Genomic DNA, 14,927 nt, shown 5'->3' on the forward strand with positions numbered 1-14,927 from the left:
ACCGGTCCCTACAAGCGGATCTTTGAGGTGGATTTCTCGGGCAGAGCTCTCGGAAAGTCGGATATAGCTGGCTTCAAAAATATCTTCTCGCACTTTCAGCGCTTTCGAAATGCCGGTTGAACTTGGTAAATTCATTTTGCTCAGCAATCTCCTTATGTCACGACATTTTCTTTCCTCTTCTCCTTGCTTTCAATTCCTGCACATCATCAAACAAGAACCTTTCCCATAAGGCAGCACCACTTTAAAAATAAAATGATGCGACAAACTGAATTCCACCACATGCAACTAAATGCTTCTAAAGGCATCTACATGGTCCTAAATGAGCTTTTAAACATTCAATAACTTAAGTGAAAAGGTCCCAAAATCTGACCTTTTTATGGAGTTATCAAAGAGCGAGAAATGGTGAATATATAAGAAAATGGAGATGAACTCTAGGGTGAAAAACCAAAAATGGGCAGTCTAGAGGGATCCAAAAAAAAAGAATATAAAAAACAGGTAGCAAGCAGATCCAAGCCAAGAAAAGCAAGATTGAAGGGATCAAAACGAATTGATCATTGATTCAATTACCCTTAAACACTTGTTTGGGTCTATTTATCCATTTCTTTCATAACCGTGAGCCCTGGCCTATGTTACGTGCCTGAAAAGTCAATTCTAATCATACATGGATTTCTAAGTGAATGAGATTATCTTCATATTTCATTCCTCTTCTCAGGGTTAATTTTTATTTGTAAAAATTGGTTTTCTGAAATATTTAATGCATGATAGGAAAAATAATAAAGGGGGTTCAAGACGTAGAATTTTAAATAACGTCTTGAAGCCAAAGGAGGATTCGAGTTGAAAACCTAAAAGGGCTGCTCAAATATTAAATTGTGCAATGATGACATAAGAGATGATCTTACAAAGCTCTTGATAAAGTACCACACATCCCAAAAGTGTTCCTGAGAGTTTAGAACCAATAAGTATCTCTAAAAGATTAGCATAACAACCACTTCTTCAAGTCAGTGGATGCCCAAAGAGACATATATGTTGTAATAAAAAGGCCAACTTGAGAGACCTTACCTCTTCAGAATTAACCTACACCTTAAATTTGTCAATAATTTTGACACTTGCCAATGGGCTATGATTTTTTGAAAGATTAAAATAGTAGTTAACTTTTTTGATATTCATTAAACTCTTTTTTTATGATTTGTCTAAATTGTGAAACCTAGAAATGGGCAATATTTTTCAAAAAAAATTATTAAACATTTTTCAAATTTTTAATTGATATTTTCAATTTTTTGGAAATAAAAAGAAGAAGAAAAATATTTTCAAACAAGGCAATCTCTCTGGAGTAGGTCTTGGTAGTTGACACACACAGAGTTCATGCTTAGAATCAGGGCTAGAGCAAGAAAATGATAAATGTTAGGGCATTTTTGAAGGCCCATATCATCGAATAATACAAGATCATCGAATTGAACAAAAAATTATTTTCAATGAAACATAAAGGTGTGAAGAATGAAAATGGTGAAACAATGAATTTTCTTTTAAAAATCAATACAAAACTTAAAGGGATAAGTTCGAGGTTAGCAATTGAGAAAACACCTTCAATTCCAATTGATTCTAAGGTTCCAACCATCATCCTTGGCATAGATGTGTCTCATGGCTCTCCTAGGCAGTATGATATTCCATTAATTGCTGCGATGGTCAGCTCTAAGCAATAACCTTTGATTTCCCGCTATAGGGTAACAACACATACACAGTCTCCAAAGCTTGAAATGATGGATCCTCTTTTCAAATATGAAAGTTCTATTGGATTTCTACACAAGATCTGGAAGAGAAAGGTAATCTCATTAGGGGCAAAAACTTTCTGGGGGTAAGTAGAAACCGGGACAACTCAAGAATTGCAAGAGTGCAAGCTAGTACAAACAAAAGACAACTTAGTCAGGAGGAGAATGAAGATCGCTCTAGTAGCCGTTCCCACCACAGATCAAGAAAACATGCATTTATACATGATACATGAATTTGTGGAATCTCACCATACATAATTTCATACATACATGATAAATTTTGATCTCTCTCATGAGGATATATGTTAAACTATGTTTTGATATTTTTTTATCTCTCTTAAGATGGTTTCCCTTGAAATTTCAATCGTGGCCTTCTTAGAAGATGTCTCCTACAAAACTCAATCCTGTCGTACTAAAATTTATTTTCCCTTTAAGCTTCAACTTGAGTCCCTCGTGAAGAGGAATCAATATCTCAATGTCATTCTTGACTTCCTCATGAAGAGAAATCAATCTTTGTTATTCTTTACTTCCTCGCGAAGAAGAGTCAATCTTTCAATTTCATTCTTGACTTTCTCGTAAAGATAGGTCAATCTTTAAGTATTGTCTTTCTTGACTCCCTCTTGAAAAGAAGTCAATCTCCAAATGTTATTCTTGACTTCCTCGTGAATAGAAGTCATTCTTTTGTTATTCTTGACTCTTTCATGAATCCTTCGCGAATAGGAGTCAATCTTTCTATACCATTCTTTACTTTTTCATTGGAGAAAAGTCAATCTTTCAGTATTGTCTTTCTTGACTCCCTCGTGAAGAAGAGTCAATCTCCCATGTTATTCTTGACTTTCTCGTGAAGAGAAGTTAACCTTTGTTATTTTTGACTTCCTCGTGAAGAGAAGTCAATCTATATTATTCATGACTCTCTCATGAAGAGGAGTCAATCTTTCAATGTTATTATTGACTTCCTCGTGAAGAGAAATCGATATTTGTTATTCTTGACTTCCTCGTGAAGAGAAGTTGATCTTTGTTATTCTTGACTCCCTCATAAAGAGGAGTCAATCTTTCAATGTTATTATTGACTTCCTCGTGAAGAGAAGTTAATCTTTGTTATTCTTGTCTCCCTCGTGAAGATGAGTCAATCTTTCATTGTCTTTCTTGACTCCCTCGTAAAGAGGAGTCAATCTTTCAATGTTATTGTTGACTTCCTCGTGAAGAGAGGTCAACCTTTGTTATTCTTGGCTTCCTCGTGAAGAGAAGTTAATCTTTGTTATTCTTGACTCCCTCATGATGAAGAGTCAAGCTTTCAATATTATTCTTGACTTCCTCATGAAGAGAGGTCAATCTTTTTTATTCTTGGCTTCCTCGTGAAGAGAAGTCAATCTTTGTTATTCTGGACTCCCTCGTGAAGAAAAGTCAATCTTTCAATGGAAATCTTAACTTTCTCGTGAAGAGAATTCAATTTTTCGATGTTGTCTTTCTTGACTCCCTCGTGAAGAGAAATCAATCTTTCAATGTTATTCTTGACTTCCTCGTAAAGAGAAGTCAATCTTTGTTATTCTTTACTCTCTCGTGGAGAGGAGTTAATCTTCCAATGTTATTCTTGGCTTTCTCGTGAAGAGAAGTTGATCGTTCAGTATTGTTATTCTTGCCTTTCTCACAAAGAGAAGTCAATATTTTGGTGTTGTCCTTTTTTATTTTCTTATGAAGAATAGTCAACCTTTCAGTAGTATCTTTCCTCAACTTGGCTTTCTTGTATAGAGGAGTGAGTCATTCAGTAACGTTGTCTTCAATCTTGATTCTTTTAGGATTTGTGTCCTAGAAAGTTCACTTTATTCTTTCTTGAGATCATTTCCCTAGAAACCTCAACCTCATCTTCCATAAGACTCTAGAAATTAACCTTATCTATTTTGGGTTGTTTCGGTGAAATTTCTAATTTTTTCTTTCTCAAAGACCTTTTCACTTTTTCAAAAGATTATGTCACAGTCGGGGGAGATGGACGTGAAAATGAAGAGGAAATTAGGGAAAGATAGAGTCAAGGGTTAGGGATTGAAGATAAGGAATTAAGGATTGAGGCACGTGAAGGGTAGATGATTTACTTATCATTTGAAGTGAAGCAAGCTAAATCGGTCCAGGAGGAGTTGGGGCAGCCCGAGTCCAAAGGCTCAATATCTGCAAAAGAGAAGAAAGGATAAGCTAAGTTTATTATAGTCTGTTAGAAAGAACAGCCAGCTGGCATCATTTAAAATTACCGTTTGGCCATGTAAGTAAATAATACTTGCTATAGAGGCATAGTTTCCTCAAGTTATGAATGAAAACATTTCTCTTATCTAAATTATCTCTTTTCCTATTACCTTATTTTCGAATTCTTTTCTATTTCTCTTGAATCATAACAATTGGTATCCAGAGCCTCAATTCCTAGCAAGTTAAGTGGGTATGACAAAGAAGAACCAGAATATGGCTGAAGCTGATTTCTCTATGCTGCAAAAATAGATTGAAGATTTAAATGCGTTGGTGAAACAAGGCCAAGAAGAATCTAGTCCACCTAAATGGTGGGAAACTCAGGAAAATCAAATCACTACATTGGAATCAAGGATGTCTACTAATCAAGGTTATGTTGAGGAGCTGTTAAAGATCTTAACAAGCAGAAATGGTGAGCAAGAAAATTTTACTGATGAACAGGTAAAAACTCCTAATACCTCTAAAAACTAAGGGAATAATCCTATTGTGGTTACTGTGGTGAATGATAAATCCAGATTTACTTATAAAACTGATGAACACAGGATTTTAAAAGCTAAACATGATGCTTGTTTAGCCCTTAAAAATAGTTCTAAAATGATAATCAAGTAGGTGAAAACAATGAATCTAGACCTATTCTGTTGGGTTCTGAAGTAGAAATAAGAGGTCTATGGGGTTCCTTTATCAGTCCAGGTTCTATGTGGCATAGACCTAAAATTGACCTGCCATTTTTTGAAGGGATCAATCCTAGGGGGTGGCTTCAGAAATTCCTTAAATATTTCTCTCTTTGTAGTGTTCCTACAGATCATAGAGTGGGAGTAGCCACTATGTATTTAACTAGAAAAACAGAGATTTGGTTTGATGTATATATCATGCAGAAACACCATGTGACATGGCATGAATTTGAAGCAGATCTTTTTCACAGATTCAGTGACATGTCTTTTTCTGATATAGTAGAGGAATTCACTAAGTTGACTCACAAAGGGTCTGTTTAGGATTATCAAGAAAGATTTGAAGAGTTGCAACCTCATATGTTATTACAAAATCCTACATTAAATGAGGATTTCTTTGTGTCAATTTTTATCAATGGACTCAGGGAAGATATTAAACACAAGGTTAAGGCTTTAGAACCTAAAAACTTGTCTGAAGCTTGCAAACAAGCTAAACTTTATGAATTATCTGTTGAGTTTGAAAATAGAAGATTGAGGCCTTCTTTTAAAAACCTACCCTACCCAAACCCCATTACTAATTCTAAGACAACTACACTGCCAGTACCTTCTAAGACCATAATATTACCAAACCCTAAACATAACCTTATAAACTACAGAAGATAAAATAACCTTTATTTTAAGTATTGAGAGAATTTCTTCCAGGGCATCAGTGTAAGACAAAGAATTTAAACATGAAGATTGATGAGGAGTCTGCTATACCTATATAAACTTTACCTACTGAATCAGATCAGCAAATGTTGCAAGAAGATGAGAGCCTATAAATATCTATGAATACTATTACTGGCTACATTAGCCATAATACATTAAGGATTCAGGGAACAATTCAGGGCAGACCATTAAACATTCTGATTGACAGTGGTAGTACTCATAGCTTTCTAATACCACAATGGGTTGATGTTGGCATTCAAGTGCTTACCCTTTGGCTATTATAGTAGCTAATTGTCAACAACTCTACAGTTCAACAAGATGTAATAAGGTAGAGTGGTAGATGCAAGGACATTCTTTTATACATGATTTCAGACTCTTTAAACTGGGTAGGAGTGATATGGTGTTAGGTGTTGATTGGATGAAATTATTTAGTCTAATTTTGATGGACTTCAATCAAATGACAATGAGTTTTGAACATCATGGTGAAAATATTGTTATACAGGGACAACAACTATATATTTTTTTACAGTAAATTTCTGGGGCTACAGTATTGAAGATGACATCCTCAGATTCAGCTATTTTGGGACATGTGGTATTATTGAATATGTCTGAAAGTTTAAAGCCTATTTCTGTAGCTCTCAGACATCTCTTAGAAAGATATAAATCTATTTTTGATGAGCATATAGGTCTACCACCTACAAGGAACCATGACCATGCTATTCTTCTCAAACCTGAGTCTATTCCTGTGAATTTAGGACCTTACAGTTTCCCCATAATCAGAAAGCTGAAGTGGAAAAACATATTGCTAATATGCTCTCCTCCTTATTTATTCAACCCAGCAAAAGTCCATTTGCTTCTCCATGTCTCCTTATAAAAAAGGATGGTACTTAGAGGTTTTGTGTAGATTACAGGAAGCTAAACAATATGACAGTGAAGGATAAATTTCCTATTCCTGTTGTGGAGGATCTACTAGATGAACTACATGGAGCAGTCTATTTTTCAAAGATTGATTTAAAATCTGGTTATTGGTAAATTAGGATTAAGAGTGAGGATATATATAAGACAACATTCAGAACTCATCAGGGTTATTATGAATTTAAGGTAATTCCTTTTCGACTCACTAATGCCCCTACTACATTTCAAGTACTAATGAATGAATTGTTTAGTTCATTCCTCAGAAAATTTGTCTTGGTGTTTTTTGATGATATCCTAGTCTACAATACCTTTATAACATATCATATTACTCATTTACAACTGGTTTTGGAAGTTTTGCAAAAATAATCAGTTATTTTCCAAGTTGTCCAAATGTTTCTTTGGACATACTCAAGTAGAATATTTGGGCCATACTATTTTAGTTGTTGGAGTATCTATTGATCCTAATAAGGTGGCAGCTATGAGGAACTGGCATGTGCCTAAATCTTTAAAATCTTTGCATGGATTTTTGGGATTAACAAGATACTACAGAAGGTTTATAAAAGATTATGGAACAATCAGTAAACACTTGCCATAGATGCTTAAGAAGGACAATTTTAAGTGGAACACTGAAGCTTTAACTGCTTTTGAAAACTTGAAACAAGCTATGTGTGTTGCCCCTGTTTTACCTTTACCAAATTTTGGTAAGATGTTTTACTTGGAAACAAATGCCAATTCATGAGGCATTGGTGTTGTATTATCTCAGGATGACAGACCTATTGCCTATTTTAGTAAGGCTCTTAGTCCCAGACATGTTGCCCTCTCTATTTATGAAAGAGAGTATCTTGTTATTCTGTTAGCAGTCTCTAAGTGGAGCCATTTCTTAGAAAACAATCCTTTTGTTATCAAAATAGACCATGAACCTCTAAAGTACCTATTGTAGCATAAATTAACTACTGCAAATCAAAAGAAATGATTAACTAAACTATTGGGATTGGATTACACTATTCAATACAGGAAAGGTAAGTCAAATGTAGTTGCTGATGCCTTATCTAGACAGTGGAAAGATCAAGGTCAGTGTCTTGCTATGGGGACTACATTAATCATTTCTAGTTGGGTTCAAGACGTTGAGGGAAGTTATAAGGAGGATTTATTGGCTATTGAATGGATTTATATATTAACTGTTAATCCCAATGATGATCCTAAGTGGAAATACTCTAAGGGTATCCTTAGATTTAAGGAGAGGGTATATATTGGTACTGCTGGAGCTCTAGGACTACAGGTCCTTCAAACTATGCATGATTCACCTCATGGAGGCCATTCAGGAACCCAAGCCACCTATTAAAGGATTAGAGTTTATTTCTATTGGCCCAGGCTTAAAGCTACGGTAGCAGCTTATGTAAGATCCTGTACAATGTGTCAACAAACTGAAGTAGATCATATTACTAAACCAAGACTGCTACAACCACTACCTATTCCTCAATAGGCTTGAGAGGTAATTATTATGGACTTTATAGAGGGTTTACCTACATCTTTGAGAAAAAATTGCATTTTGGTGGTAGTTGACAAGTTTACTAAATATAGCCATTTTTACCACTTTCACATCCCTACTCTACAGCTGATGTAGCTAAATTGTATTTGGATAATGTTTATAAGCTTCATGGCCAACCTAAAATGGCCATTTCTGACAGAGACAAGACATTCACTGGTATCTTTTGGAGAGAACTAATGAAGCAATTAGGTACTAAAACCCTATTTAGTACTGCTTACCATCTAGAGAGTGATGGCCAAACATAAAGGGTTAACCAATTTCTAGAACAATATCTAAGGGGATTATGGTTTTTTCAACCAATGCAGTGGGCTAAATAGTTGCCTCATGCAGAGTGGTGGTATAATACTACCTATCACATTGCCCTAAAACTTACGCCCTTTAAAGCATCATATGGCTACAAACCTTCTACAATGGTATGGCAAACAGAAACACAAGTGCAGTCTATTAGTGAATTAATGCGTAACAGAGAAGATATTCGATAGTTAGTGAAGTTACAGTTAGAAAATATAAGCAATTGGATGAAACAACAAGCATACAATAAAAGATCAGAAAGGATATTTGCAGTTGGGGATGAAGTTTACCTAAAATTACAACCTTATAGACAAACTTCCATGGCCCTATGAAAAAAATTTGAAGGTAGCGGCCAAGTATACCTTACAAAATTAAGGAGAAGATTGGAGAGGTCGTTTATCATTTAGACTTACCAGAGACAACACGCTTGCATCCGGTTTTTCATGTGAGTCTCTTGAAGAAACACGTTGAGGATTCAACAATATCATCAAAGGATCCTCCTACATTGGATGAAGATGGTCAGTTTTGAATCGAGCCACATAAGATACTTGGCAGAAGAATTATGAATCGACAAAACAAACATGTCACTCAATTACTTGTGCGATGGACAAACCTTGATGAGACGAGTGATACCTGGAAAGATTATACTGGTCTCGGAGGACAGTTTCCAAACTTTGATCCTTGGGGAAAAAGATCTTCTCCAGCGGTGGGTATTGTCATATTCAGGGGAGATGAACGTGAAAATGAAGAGGAAATTGGGGAAAGAGATAGTCAATGGTTTTGGATTGAAGAGGAGGAATTAAGGATTGAGGCACGTGACGGGCAAAAGATTTACTTACCATCTGAAGTGGAGCAGGCTAAACCGGTCCAGGAGGAGTTAGAGCAGCCCAAGTCCAAAGGCCCAATATCTGCAAAAGAGAAGAAAGGATAAGCTAATTTTGTTATAGTCTGTTAGAAAGGACAGCCATCTGGCATCCTTTAGAATTACCGTTTAGCCTTGTAACTAAATAATACTGGTTATGGAGGCATATTTTCCTCAAGTTATGAATAAAAGCATTTCTTTTATCTGAATTCTCTCTTTTCTAATTACCTTATTCTCGAATTCTCTTCTATTTCTCTCCTATTTCTCTCGAACCATAACATATTAATGATAAATGATTTGCTTCACTGCATTCATTATTCAAATACCTTACACTTTCAAGATGAATATTTTATAGGTTTTTCAAGAAAACTACAGATTTATGACAAGTAGAAGTCATTAACCAATTCAAGGTCCCAAGAATGGAGAGGTTCAAATGGCATTCAAGTAAAGGTAGATTCCCATATCTGGTAGCTGCGAGACAAATTTCCACAGGAGAAATTTATTTTCAAAGATTATCCCAGATTCTAAACCTTTTGGTGTGCTGGTTTCAAATTCTCAAACAATACGCTGATGATTAACAATGTTTTGATTTTCATATTTGGTCTTCTTAAAGAGCAGCGAAGCAAACCACGTTCGATTCGATCTTTCCTGAAGAGTAGTGAAGTAGATCAAATATTTCTCGAGTCTGATATCCTCTAAAGAGTAGTGGAGCAGATTCTTCTTCTTTTAGATTTGGTTTTATTGAAGACAAGCGAAGTAAATCATGTTCTATTCAATCTTTCATGAATAATATTTATGTAGATCAAAGATTTCTTGAGTCTGATCTCCCCTAAAGAGTAGTGAAGCAAATTCTTCATCTTTCAGATTTGGTCTTCCTGAAGAGCAGTGAAGTAAATCGATTCTGATTCAATCCTCCTTGAAGAGAAGTGAAGTGGATTAAAATTTTCTTGAGTCTGACCTCCCCTAAATAGTAGTGGAGCAGACGCTTCTTCTTTCAGATTTGGTCTTACTAAAGAGTAATGAAGCAAATCGATTCTGATTCAATATTCCCTGAAGAATAGTGAAGTGGATCAAATTTTTCTCGAGTCAAATCTCCCTTAAAGAGTAGTGGAGCATATTCTTCTTCTTTCATATTTGGCCTTCCTGAAGAGCAGTGAAGCAAATCGATTCCGATTCAATCTCCCCAAAAGAGCAGTGAAATGAATCAAATACTTCATATCTAATTACCTGAAAAGTGAAGCAGATCAAATCTGACATACACTGGAGGAATAGTGGAGCAGACCTCTCACGAGACTCCAGAGCATGTATTCAACCGGACAAAAACTCGTTGTCTTTTTGTCTTTGACCCGTTCTTGTTAACACAAGAATGTGTAAAGAGGGGTAGCTGTCGACCCCCGTTTTCATCCTATTACTATTAGTATTATTATTATTAATTATTATTATTTAATATTAGTATTATTATTTATTATTATTTATGTTATTTTTACAAACAAAAAAATAGAAAAAAATAGAAAAGTACAAAAAACAAAAAATGACAAAAAAAGCTGCCCCTACTTTACCCCTCTCTGTACACCCTGTTGATACCGACACCAAACACGCTCAGCGACTGAACCGTTGATCGCTTGTAAATTTTTATGCTAAGGAAAGCAAATCTGTATAAGTATACATAACGATTCAGGTAATATAGGGTAAGTGAGTATCGTCTCCACATCGATTGGTTGAGAAATATATTTTCACCACAACTTTTGCTTCGATAACAATTATTTCTATGTTCAGAATGAATTATTATGACTTACGAAAGCTGCACGACAGGATTACTAGGTATTCTTAGACAGTTTCTATGGCAATACTCCTCAACGTTAACTACAACCCTTGGTTTGTCAAACTATTATTGTAGCAATACCTCTCAGCGTAAACTATAGGTGTTGTCTATCCTACTCTAGCATCTATCCCTTTTAGTCGATTAAAACTCACTCCTTATCTCTAAGGTAACAAGTTAGAACTTCACCATCCCGGATTCATTCCATTGCTCATGTGGATCTATATTAATTCTCTCGAATCTAAGAGTCACTATCTAGACAAAAGGTTATCTCTCGATGTTATTATATTACCAAGACCTATTTTACCAATACCCCAGGCAATCTCTCGATGCTCTTACAGCGTAAGGCAAAATATTTAAACGATGAGCAAAACAATCATACGCAAAACATAATTCATCATTCATAAACATAAAAATATTTTTCAGGAAAAACAAAGTTTAACACCAAGTAAGACATCTATGGCGCTATCAAAGATCATCCAAAATTCAACGTTTAGTACAACCCCAAATAGATAAAGAGTTAAAAATAAAGGAATAACAACTCCCAAAACCAGGGGCTCTATCACGACGATTCTGATCAGCACTACGCCTGCCTTGGTGATCACCCTCTCTCAAGGCCTGATCACCGCTCTGCTAACATCTGGTTATGGAGGACATCAAGGAAGGTCAGTGGGTAAACGGTGAAGAAGCACTGCAGTTGCTTGCTCACGCCTTGTATAAAGCTCTTATCTCTTCTTCCTTGCCTTATTTCTTTGTCGGCTACGGCTGGTTATTTATAAGGGAGGATCTCTTAGGCCTTTGCATGCTTTTAGAGTTTCTTTAAATAACCGTTATTAAATGTCCAGACTAAAAAAGAAAGGCGACTATCAGAATAATTAAGGCTTGCTTGCACGTGAAGTAGGTCATCTAGCTGGCATGTGACATAGGCGGTTTCATCACACCTACTTTAGACTTCTTCAGATAAACCTTGCCTTGGTAATATAAATTTGCTTCTCACGTTCTCATTTGTTCCGTTGGCCGTTGCAAATTTCCGTTGTCACGACTGAAATGTTCTTCCTCTGTAGGTTTCTTGCACAAACACAATCCAAACAACCCTTTCTCCTCAGCAACATCAGTCAACCCAAATAAATCTTGTCTGAGCAAAATTTGTCCACTACAAGCTAATGTAACCTATATGCAACTAAATGCAGCTAAAATGTTATGCATACTTTGTTTAGACGATCAATAACTTAAGTGAAAAGACTAGAAATTAAGTCTTTTTACAAAGTTATCATACCCCCAAACTTAAGCTATTGCTTGTCCTCAAGCAATGTACAATAGCTAGCAGAAAATCAAAATTGTCATGGCAAATCAGAGTTAAGAAAATCATATGGTTTGAGATTTCAGCCCTCAAGAAAAATTGTTTGGCCTCAACATGTTCGACAATCATATCAGTCAAGTCCCTTCCTTAGTGTGGATTCTTTGCTATAGTGTGTTCGTGATTGTAACCAGTCTATGCATGAAGGAAATTAGAAAACTTAAGTAAGCACTTTTGGTTTGTCAGGCTTAGTTTATACTCCTAGTTATTTATCAACTTTTTATTCCTCTTTTTTTTATAGGGGAGTCAGCTCATCACAATTATTGTTCCACACTCTAGATGAAAGGGAGCATACATTCCACCCCCAAGCTAGTTGGGAAGAGTCATCTTGTGACTACTTTCATTCACTCATGTGCCTTGGCTACTCTTAATTTCTTATGGAATTTTTCTGTTTATGCCTTTGCACAGAGAAGTGTCCCTTTCTTATTTTTCAAGTTTTTAAACACTAGAGAGTTTTCACTTTACCCTTAAAATATTTTTGAAGTCTCGACAAGCATAAAGTTCTTTTGCAGAAATTTTACAGATTACCTAAAACAAAGACAACCTACAATCGAGTTTATAAATTTCAAAGAATCATGCCTAAGGTTGGTTATCTTCTTTAGACAGACTTAACAATAATTCTGGCCTAGGCAATTAAATTATGCATTCATCATCGCGCATCCCTAATTCATTCCTAATAATAATATTAACATGCTTATGTCATGACAACCAAAATTTATAACCAATTATCATCAACTGCTTTATACCAAAGTATGACAGAATATGGTACAATACCTCCCCCAAACTTGAGGGATGTATTATCTTCAATGCATGCAAACTATAACTATATGAATCTAAATGCATATATAAAAAAAACTAAAAATAAAATGGAAACTCACTGTGGTGGGGTGGCCTGATTGGACGCCCTCGTTCGGCGTCGTTTGGGAGGAGAGGGACTCTCGGATCCCGAGTCTACTGCTGCTGTTGTCGAGGGAGATGGCCAAAGTATACGGCCTTCCGTTCTCTTGTAGCGCTTCTTACTAGATGAGGCGCGTACTAGAGTTGACTGCTCGACAGTAGGAGTTGGTTGTGGTGCGACTAGTGATGGACTAGGATCTGCTGCTGGGACCGGTATTACTTGACTGAAAGGGGATTGGATAGGGCTGTGCTCGGGTTACTTCGATGCTGGAGTAAAAGCTTCATATGGGAAGAAGTTAGGTGGGTTATCTTGACTTCTCTCGGAGGTGGAAAAGGAGGAGGAGCTGAGGAACTCTTCTGTGTTGCCTTGGCCTTCCTCTGGTATGGGTGGTACTTAGGTTGCCAGTAGTGGCACATCAGCGGGCACTTCTGGGGGAACTTTTAGAGAGGCATGTGATATCGAGGCATGGTATGTGATGTCACCCGCATTGTATTTGAGGATGACACTGGGGAAGGTCGGTAGTCTGGTATTAGTGTTCGGGAGTAACTCCTTGAAGAAGGCGTTGAGTTGCATGTCCCTAGCCTTGACATACTCGAAGTAGATTTCCATATGGTCCTCCAGGCGTCCGATCTTTTCACGCGTTTCTTGAGTGTGCGTGACCATAGCAGCCATTCTAGTCACGGTAACCGATTTTGCTCCCCGCTCCAAACTTTCATGTGGGGCGTCGTCATCGAAACTCATCAACTCGAGTAGCTTCTTTTTGGTGATACCCTTCTTGGATTTAATGAAATCCTCGAAGGACTCCTTAGGAACCTTCTTCTTCTTACACAATGCAGTTATCAGGTTGGGAAATAGTAGGTTACCCCGGTTCCTCTTGGCACATTCATGGATCTGTTCAAAGATGATTTCTCTAACGTTGATCTTCCTCCCGTATATGATCGAGTGCAAGAGCATCAATCTTTTCACGAGGATAGTGGTGTTATGAGACGTTGGCATTAGCTTGCATTTGAGAAAGTGATTCCACAACTTCACATTCGATTTAGTGCTCAGTGATCTACTCTTTTCCTTATTGGGGTCTTTCCTTCAAACTTGGCCCACCCAAAGCATAAATCCTTCAGCACTTCATTGTACATTTCTTGATCTACCTCAACCACCAATCGCTTGTGCTGCTCCTCCACTTTCCCCAACTTAAAGTATATGTTGAGTGATGAGAGGGGAAATCAAAGGAGCTTCCCTCAGACGTGCACTGTGTGGTTGGATGGGTCTTCAAGATGTGCATAGAACTCCCTTACCATCGCCGGTGCTATGGATTTGGGATGGCGAGCAAACTTCTCCCAGTTGTGTTTCCGTATCACGTCCATCACTTCCGGTCCAAACGGTTCTTCTTCCTCGACTGGGAAAACGAATTCGTCTTCCAAATATACTTGACGTTTCTAAAAGATCTTGAAGCGTGCTTCTGCTTCAGCTGTTTGGAAATGTTCGAAACTCTGTGCTGGGGTTGGGGCTTTCCTTGTTCTTACCATTATTCTTGGCTGAAATCAGTGGTGGCGAAGGGGAGGGATTTGCTGGGAATTTTTTTTTCTTTTTCAGTAAAGAGAGAACGAGGCACAATGAAGAAGAAGAGGTTGGACAGTTATTTCTTTGGAAAGTAATGAGTGGTTTCGGGGTAGTTTTGTCCTTACATGCAAGGAAAATATTTTTACAATTAATGAGAAATATATGATTGGACATTAAGTGGGGAAAAGATATTTTTCCCTCTTTATTCTACCACCAAAACCATGCATCCTAGGGCTTCTTTTCCTCATGCATGCTCTAACTTCTCATGTTGTCACGTGTTCTTTGCTTGCCTACAATAAAGAAAGAAA

General features: G+C 36.8%; 1 protein-coding gene across 1 annotated transcript; it reads left to right on the top strand.

Annotated features, from left to right (window-relative positions):
- Positions 1-1,511: 1,511 nt before the first annotated feature.
- Positions 1,512-7,628, top strand: LOC120196502. The gene is made up of 4 exons (XM_039198305.1): positions 1,512-1,682; positions 4,248-4,436; positions 7,050-7,213; positions 7,301-7,628. Exons 1-4 carry the CDS (start codon positions 1,512-1,514, stop codon positions 7,626-7,628), a joined length of 852 nt encoding a protein of 283 aa, XP_039054236.1.
- The last annotated feature ends 7,299 nt before the right edge of the window (positions 7,629-14,927 follow it).

This window comes from Hibiscus syriacus, unplaced genomic scaffold (assembly GCF_006381635.1).
Source record: "Hibiscus syriacus cultivar Baekdansim isolate YM2019G1 unplaced genomic scaffold, ASM638163v2 tig00117034_pilon, whole genome shotgun sequence".
In the NCBI taxonomy this organism is placed as follows: Eukaryota; Viridiplantae; Streptophyta; class Magnoliopsida; order Malvales; family Malvaceae; genus Hibiscus; species Hibiscus syriacus.